The 9484-nt window shown below is 45.9% G+C and overlaps 1 protein-coding gene across 2 annotated transcripts in view; it reads left to right on the plus strand.

Annotated features, from left to right (window-relative positions):
* BRCA1 (BRCA1 DNA repair associated) overlaps positions 1–9208 on the plus strand; it is a 373734-nt gene extending 364526 nt beyond the window's left edge. For both annotated transcript variants that reach the window (XM_063960070.1, XM_063960071.1), the window contains exon 23: positions 8123–9208. In XM_063960070.1, coding sequence (XP_063816140.1) covers positions 8123–8223 — 101 coding nt within the window. In that variant the 3' untranslated portion in view covers positions 8224–9208. The remainder of the gene's footprint in view (positions 1–8122) is intronic.
* The last annotated feature ends 276 nt before the right edge of the window (positions 9209–9484 follow it).

Raw genomic sequence — 9484 nt, forward strand, 5'->3', positions numbered from 1 at the left:
CCCATGGTTTTTTCAAAGTTCCCAGCATCCACTAGGACGTCAGAGAAAATAAGATTTTACTCACCGGTAAATCTATTTCTCGTAGTCCGTAGTGGATGCTGGCGCCCGTCCCAAGTGCGGATTGTCTGCAATACTTGTACATAGTTATTGTTAACTAAAGGGTTATTGTTGAGCCATCTGTTGAGAGGCTCAGTTGTTTTCATACTGTTAAACTGGGTATAGTATCACGAGTTATACGGTGTGATTGGTGTGGCTGGTAAGAGTCTTACCCGGGATTCAAAATCCTTCCTTCTTATGTCAGCTCGTCCGGGCACAGTGTCCTAACTGAGGCTTGGAGGAGGGTCAAAGTGGGTGGAGCCAGTGCACACCAGGTGACCTAAAAGCTTTCTTTAGTTGTGCCCAGTCTCCTGCGGAGCCGCTGTTCCCCATGGTCCTTTCGGAGTTCCCAGCATCCACTACGGACTACGAGAAATAGATTTACCGGTGAGTAAAATCTTATTTTTAAACCTACCAGTAAATCTTTTTCTCGTAGTCCGTAGAGGTTGCTGGGCGCCCGTCCCAAGTGCGGACTAATTCTGCAAGACTTGTATATAGTTTTGCTTACATAAGGGTTATGTTCTAGTTTTCATCGGTCTTGGACTGATGCTATGTTGGTTTCATACTGATAACTGGTTAGTATATCACAAGTTATGCGGTGTGATTGGTGTGGCTGGTACGAATCTTGCCCTTGGATTAACAAAAATCCTTTCCTCGTACTGTCCGTCTCCTCTGGGCACAGTTTCTCTTAACTGAGGTCTGTAGGAGGGGCATAGAGGGAGGAGCCAGTGCACACCCAGACCTAGAGTCTTTCTTAAAGTGCCCATGTCTCCTGCGGAGCCCGTCTATTCCCCATGGTCCTTACAGAGTCCCCAGCATCCTCTACGGACTACGAGAAAAAGATTTACCGGTAGGTTTAAAATCTTATTTTTTCAGTGTTTGCACTGATTGCAAATTTGGAAACTATTCTCAAAGGAGAGTGGTCTCTTCATCCCAATGTATTCAGTCTCCTGGTAGAACATTTGGGGTAACCACAAATCGATCTGATGCCCTACAGATACAATAACAAAGTAGAAAGATGGACAAGGACCCATATACCTCCCTAGTGGATGCAGTTTTGCGTCCATGGATCTTTAAATAGAGAATCTTATTCAGTCTGATACCTCCCTCGTGTTCTGAAGAATATGAAAGCACAGCCAGTCATTCTTATTGCCCAAGTTCTCTGACATAAGAAGCAATTAAAGATCTTCTCAGGTTCTGTGTTCCCAAGCTAGAGGATTTGCTGACCCAGGGTTCCTTTTAACATCAGGGCCTTTACCAACTGGCTTTGGCAGCATGGCAGTTGAAGCAAGGATATTACAGGAAAAAAAAGGTTTCGGATGAATGTATTCTGATCATGAGTAAGGTTAGAAATCCAGTTACTTCAAAATAGATCATAAAGTTTGGAGAACATATGGAAAATGGTGTTAGATTGCTGGCTTACATTCTTCTAATTTCCAGATGTATCTCTTTCTTCAGTCTAGACTTAAAATAGGCCTGTGCTTCAGTTATCTAAAAGTGCAGGTTTCTGCTTATCCGTTTAATTTCAGAAGTTAAGATTCTCCTGCAGCAAGTTCTGCATGTTCAACCTTCATGTGTTCCTGTCTTAGAGCACTTGGATCCTAATCTTATATTATTGGTGCTTCAGCATTCTCCATTTCAGCTATATAGTCAGAAGATCTGAAATATCCTGTATAGTATCTTTTCTGCTAGCAATTGCTTCAGCAAGAATTAAAGGCTCTATCCTGCAGGGCTCCTTTTCTAATTTTTCATGCTGTCTGGCGGCTTTGTAACATACTATTCCGGGTTTGCAGCCTAAGGTAGTATCAATTTTACACCTTAATGAAGAAATTGTAGTTCCACTTTTCTTTTTCATCCACTAGGGGTCACTGGAGTACTCTTGGGATATAGACGGCTTCCACAGGAACAGGGCACTGAATATTTAAATTTAGAACACTCCACCCCTCCATATCCCAGAGTACCTCAGTGTTTTTTCTGTGCTCAAGTAGCAACAGGCTTGTGTGGCTTAGTCCACAATTATTTATTTTATTTTTTCATACCACATCCCTTTCCCCCTTCCAAAAGGCCAGGGTCAGGGATAGTGGAAGCTGCTACAAGCAGCTGTGGCGTGTCGGTCCTCACCAAAAGAGCACTCTCACAGCCAGAGCAGACATCCTGCAGAAAGGCTGGCCGGTGCTTACAGAGAAGCCCCGTCGGAGCCTCACCACAGGAGTCCAGGTATGTTGGGGGACGGGGCGGTCAGCTCACGCTGCCGCCCCTCTGTGTGGGGACACTGTTTCTTACAGCATACAGGCGCACACCGCCCGCCGCCGCTGCTCCGGCCGCCGCCGCTTCGAGGGGCCGCGCTCCCCGCCTCCCGCTGTGTGTTCTCCGGCGCGTCCCGCTACCCGGCTCCCGCTGGCCGCCCCACACTACCGCTGCCCGCCCCACACTACCGCTGGCCGTCCTTTGGTTGCCTCTACCCGCGACCCGGCCCTTTTACATGCTCATTGCCACGCAGCATACAGGGGGGGGGAATCACAGCGCCATTATAAGTAGCAAGCAGCTGCACGAGGGGGGACTAGCAGCAGCAGTAGGCTAGACTGCATGGATAATATACCTAGGATTTTTGATACACTATCCAAGGTTATATATCTGTTTAAAAGATTATGACCTGTACTGTGATTATACTGTAAGCATGGCATGGGGGCCATTTTAACCATGCTTCCTGTGTCTTCCTGTTGTGATTCCAGAAAGTTCCAGTACTACATATCTACTCCACCGGAGGCGCAGGGGTGTTAGTGGGAATTTGGGATCACATTTCATAGGATTGGCCATGTGTACTGCACTTGGCCAGATATATATATCACACACACCTTAGTACTATTTTACTGAGTCGTGCAATTGTCTGTTTTTGTATATTGTATTGTATGTCTCTATAATGAGTAAGGCACCAGCAAAAACTAAAAAGCAGTTTCACTGCAAGGTCTGTAGCAGTGTGTTACCGGATGGATCTACCACATGTAAAGTATGTTTTGTGGATTCAGTTACGAATACAATTTCTGCTCCGGTTTTAATGCCAGTTTCCTCCCCGGACCCTCCATGGGAAATGCTAGCCAATGTACTGGCTGGGTTGCAATCAGAATTGACCGCCGCTCGACAAGAGCGGGAAGCGGCAAGATCTGAGTCTAGAATGAGACCGCCAGGACTACCGGAGGCGTCTCAGCCTTGCGAAAGGTCCAAATCCATTTTGGGTAGACGGGATAAATTTCATATGTCTTATGATTTACCTGTTTCGGCTATGTTGCATTCTGACGATTACATGCCAGACCTCACGGCACAAGATGAGGGTGAGGAGGGCGAAGTGGAGTCAGATAGTGATGATTTTGACAGCCCAGGCATTGATAATCTCATCAGAGTGGTGCGTCAGTCTCTGAAGTTTACATAAACGGAGGAGCCTCTGACAAATGATGAAGTCGTATTTACTAAACGACAGAGATCTCCAATGTGTTTTCCTGTTTCGGAGTCTCTTAATAAGATGTTAGTAGAAACACGACAGAATCCAGATAAACGGTTTTCTATACCTTGCAGATTAAAGTCTAGTTACCCGTTTCCAGACTCGGTGACATGTACATGGGAGTATCCACCAATGGTTGATTCGTCAGTGTCGAAACTTACAAAGAAATTAACCATACCAGTGCCAACTGCTACGCTTAAAGACCCTTCAGACCGCAAAATAGAAACTATGCTAAAGTCCATGTATATAGCAGCAGGAGTGCTGCTGAGACCTTGGTTGGTTGGCATTTGGGTCACTAAGGCGCTCATAGTATGGATAAAAGAACTCAAGTCTGCCCTACATGACGATCACCTTATACTTCTTGCTGATCAAATGTGTGAGGCTGCGGAGTATCTATGTACAGCTTCTACTGACGTCTGTCAGCTCACTTCTCGCATTTCATAGTCACTGGTTACAGTACGACGAGCTCTCTGGCTTGCGCTCTTGGCAAGCGGAGGCAGAGGTCAAAAGAGTTATAGAGGCATTACCTTACGGTGGCGATAAGTTGTTTGGTCCTGAATTGGACAAATGGATTTCTGAGGCCACGGGAGGAAAGTCTGTTTTCTTACCATTGCCTCCAACGGTACCAAGACGGAGATACTCTGGACCTGCGTTCAAATCCTTTAGACCTCAGGCCTTTCGCGGGCGTGGCAGAGGAACAGCCACGCCTGGTAGACGGGGTTGAGGACGTGGTTTCCAACAAACCAACACAAGTCATCAAGACGCTAAGGTCACCGACAAGCCAGTGGCATGACGGGCTCCCAGCCCATCTCGAATCTCCAATTGTGGGAGCACGCCTTCAGACGTTCCATTTGGCGTGGTTCCTGACATCCACAGATGGGTGGATCCGCAATTTAGTGTTAAGATGTTACAAAATAGAGTTCGACTGTCTTCCGCCACTGCGGTTTTTCAAGACAGGACTACCTCTCTCGGACGACAAGAGGGCGGTTCTGCAAATTGCCATTCAGTCCCTACTGGATTCAGCAGTTTTGATTCAGGTCCCGGTACAACAACAAGGTCAGGGTTATTATTCCAGTCTGTTTGTGGTACCGAAGCCGGATGGCTCAGTCAGGCCAATATTGAACTTAAAGGGTCTCAATCAGTACGTCACTTTCAAGATGGAATCACTGCGGTCAGTAATTGCAGGTTTAGAGCCAAAGGAATTCATGATTGCACTAGATCTCAAGGATGCATACTTAAACATTCCGATTTGGCAACCTCATCAGAGGTTCTTGCGTTTTGCAATACGCCAGAACCATTACCAGTTTCAGGCTCTACCGTTTGGCCTTTCGCCTCGGGTATTCACCAAAGTGATGTCTGTGATGATAGCTCATCTCAGATCCCTGGGAGTGACAATAGTTCCGTACTTAGACGATCTGCTCATCAAAGCCCCGTCTCAACAGATGCTTCTCCAACATGCGCTGCTAACGTACAATGTACTGGTTCACCACGGTTGTATTGTCAACTTCAAGAAATCACATCTAATTCCGTCTCAACAACTTCAATTCCTAGGTATGATTCTCGATACGGTAAATCAAAGAATTTACCTACCACAACAGAAAGTACAGATTATTCGCCATCTGGTACAATTAGTGCTCAAGCCACGCACAGTCTCCATACATTTGTGCATTCGCCACTTAGGAACAATGGTGGCGGCTTTCGAAACGCTTTAGTTCGGAAGATTTCACTCACGTCCATTTCACCTGGATGTGCTCGCACAGTGGTCGGGCTCGCATCTGCAGATTCACCACAGGGTGAGGTTGTCGCCACGGGCAAGGGTGTCTCTACTCTGGTGGCTCAAAGTACACAATTTAACCGCAGGGAAACGGTTCGGCGGCTGGAATTGGATAATTCTAACGACGGACGCGAGTCTCAGAGGTTGGGGAGCTGTAGTTCAAAATTGTCAGCTCCAGGGTCTCTGGGCGGATCACGTAAGATTGCTGTCTATAAATGTCCTGGAACTCCGCGTAATTTACAATGCGCTACGACAAGCAGTACACATGCTTCGGTCTCAGACTATCCAGGTGCAGTCAGACAACGCGACGGCAGTCGCGTACATCAACAAACAAGGAGGAACGAGAAGCCGCATGGCAATGCGGGAAGTAGCTCGAATCCTCAATTGGGTCGAATACCACCAGGTGATATTGTCGGCAGTGTTCATTCCGGGAGTGGACAACTGGGAGGTGGATTATCTCAACCATCTGGATTTTCATCCAGGAGAATGGGCATTAAATCCAGAAGTGTTTCACATGTTGGTCCAGAGGTGGGGTTACCCTCAAGTGGACCTGATAGCGTCTCGCCACAATCACCAAACGCCCCAGTATGTGTCCAGAACGAGAGATCCAAAGGCAGTGGCGGTGGATGCTCTCACAATCGCTTGACCGTACAGCCTAGTGTATCTGTTTCCACCGTTTCCGCTGCTCCCTCTGTTGCTAAAACGGATCAAAAGAGAGTCTGTCACAGTCATACTAGTGGCGCCTCATTGGCCTCGGAGAGCTTGGTTCTCGGATCTCCGCGGACTACTCGCAGACGATCCTTGGCCGCTCCCACTACGTCCGGACTTGTTACAACAGGGTCCGTTCCTTTACCCCGATTTAGTGCGGCTGCGTTTGACGGGGTGGCTATTCAGACCGCACTCATAAGAAGAGAGGGCATTCTAGAATCCGTTATACCAACCATGTTACGAGCTAGGAAGCCAGTTACAACAGCTCATTATTACAGAATTTGGCGTGCCTATATAGGTTGGTGTGAAGCTCGGAAGTTTCCGACATCATCTTTCAAGTTATCCCATCTTTTGTTATTTCTACAGATGGGGTTAGATGGAGGACTGCGTTTATCTACACTAAAGGTGCAGGTATCTGCGTTGTCAATTTATATTCAAAGACGATTGGCTCTATTGCCGTCGGTACACACTTTTCTGCAAGGTGTCCTCAGAGTACAGCCTCCATTCATTCCACCTACAGCGCCATGGGACTTGAATCTGGTTTTAGATTCTTACAGTCTTCATATTTTGAACCCTTACAGCAAGTGGATATAAAGTTTCTCACTTGGAAAACTATTTTTCTTCTAGCCTTAGCTTCGGCAAGGCGTGTTTCAGATTTGGGTGCCTTGTCATGCAAGCCACCGTATTTGGTGTTTCATGATGACAGAGCGGAACTTCGGACGAATCCCGCTTTTTTACCAAGGGTAGTGTCATCTTTTCACATCAATCAACCAATAGTAGTTCCTGTGTTAACAGGACATTCTGGAACTCTGGATGTGGTACGCGCATTACGCATTTATGTATCCCGAACGTCTACAGTTCGTAATACGGATACGTTGTTTGTTCTCTATGATGCTGCCAAGATGGGTTGGCCAGCGTCTAAGCAGACCTTATCCAGATGGATAAAACTGACTATACGTCAGGCTTACTTTCATGCTAGGTTACAGCCGCCTACATCAGTAACAGCTCATTCCACACGTTCTGTGGGAACTTCATGGTCAGCTGGTCGTGGAGCTTCTACGACGCAGCTTTGCCGTGCGGCTACATGGTCATCCGTGCACACGTTTGTGCGCTTTTACAAGTTTGATACGTTTGCGGCATCAGCATCTAGCTTTGGCCGCCTAGTGTTACAGGTGCCAAACAGCTCTCCCGCCCAAGGGGGACGCTTTGGTACGTCCCAAGAGTACTCCAGTGACCCCTAGTGGATGAAAAAGAAAATAGGATTTTGGTACTTACCAGGTAAATCCTTTTCTTTGAATCCATAGGGGGCACTGGACGCCCTCCCAGAGCAGTTTTACCTGGTTCGTGGTAAGTTCAGGGGATCTTATGGTAACACACTCTCACCGACTGGTTCAAATTATCAAGTTCTATCGGTTATGGTGTCAACTGTTTAGTTGTCAGTAACGTTATGTGTCAACTTCATTGTTGTCCGTTATGTTGTATGTAATTCTCCATTGTCAACCTCTCTATAGCTCCTGATCGGCTCAGTAAAAAACACTGAGGTACTCTGGGATATGGAGGGGTGGAGTGTTCTAAATTTAAATATTCATTGCCCTGTTCCTGTGGAAGCCATCCATATCCCAAGAGTACTCCAGTGCTCCCTATGGCTTCAAAGAAAAGGATTTACCTGGTAAGTACCAAAATCCTATTTTCCTTTGCATGTAATCATTTGTTTGATGCAGTTAATATTTTATCAGCACAGAAGAAAATGGTGCAAATGCAGATTAACTAATAACTGCTATACTAATCCTATACTACCCATAATTATAAAGCACCAGAAATATTGATGTACATTGTTATAAGGAACATTAGATCGTATCCTAGATGGAAGTTAGTGCAGTATACATTTATGCATTTTTCATTTATTCACTGCCACACAGACTGCTGTGCTTTCTGTAGTGTGCCTGCTGCTGCGTCATTCCAATAACTCCTGTAGATCACTAACACTATAACACACCTGAATTGTACTAAGGGGAATGTCCTAACATTAGTCATTATTTGTTCTGCAGCTATACGGAAGAAACATCGTGCTCTGGTGGTCACTCGTGAATGGTTACTGGACAGTGTGGCAAGTTATAAACTCCAGATGTTTGACGGTTACCTTGTGTGAAAAATGCTAGTCATGACTTTCGGCATTAAGGAATCCATTGGCCACAATGTTTATGTATGCATTTCCTACTGCCAACTTGTTGCACCTTAATTAGTGTCGTTAGGTGAAGAACGAGCCATACGTGAAATTGCTGTTCCAGTGTATTCCGATGTAGATACTTTCCAAATGTGATGGAATTGTAAATACTGTGGAAGACTTCTGAAATAACTTGCCTATCAGGTGTACTATTTTACATTTTGCATAAATAAGTCTGCTCAAATTCTGTTTTGGCTTTACAGGCTCACAAGGCAGAAACAGACAAATTAGCCTGTATGTGCTTTAGCAGTTCTTGTTTTGTATTCTGTGTGCATTTACAGTGACAGGTCCATTGGTGTTGACTTTTACAAGGAATTGATAAACCTTTCACTGTTTTGCACACTACCGGTTTACAAGCATTATTAGTCTGAATTGCCTTTTTACATAATATTGCATACACCTATGTGAATATTTCTATTAAGGCAACCTGTATAAAATGTTGTTCACATACATTTATACTTTACATAAAGCCATTTTTTGGGTCATACATCCTAAAGGTTTTGGATACTCTGTACAATTACAAAAAGAAAATGCATGAGTTCTGTTTTTACTGTTAAAGTTTCTTATATAAAAGTTGTAGCAAGGTGTTACACATACCTAGTCCACCTATGTGTTAGTGACATGGTCTAGATTGTTTATAGTGGTGAAATCTCCCCACTTTCTAATGCTATCTTCACTCGCCACCCAGTATGCTGTCTGCATTAAAATGTATTTTACTATGTCAGCCTCTGTGTAATACCACCTTCACAGTAACATTGTTTTAGTAATTCATCAGTACATGCTAATCATGTTGGTTTACAGCTTTTATCGTTATGAGTGCAGTGTGAAGTCAGAGCAGGTTCTGAGTCTGTTTATCAAACAGGATAAACCCTTTTGTCACAGTGGGTGGTCTTCAGTATGCCGGCTGTCGGGATCCCGGCGCACAGTATACCGGCGCCGGGATCCCGACAGCCGGCATACCGACACTTATTCTCCCTCGTGGGGGTCCACGACCCCCCTGGAGGGAGAATAAAATCGCGTAGCGCGCTACCGTGCCCATAGCGTGGCGAGCGTAGCGAGCCCGCAAGGGGCTCATTTGCGCTCGCCACACTGTCGGTAAGCCGGCGGTCGGGCTCCCGGCGCCGGTATGCTGGTCGCCGGGAGCCCGACCGCCGGCATACCGTAGTGAACCCGTCACAGTTGGTGT

This window comes from Pseudophryne corroboree, chromosome 3 (genome assembly GCF_028390025.1).
Source record: "Pseudophryne corroboree isolate aPseCor3 chromosome 3, aPseCor3.hap2, whole genome shotgun sequence".
NCBI lineage: Eukaryota > Metazoa > Chordata > Amphibia > Anura > Myobatrachidae > Pseudophryne > Pseudophryne corroboree.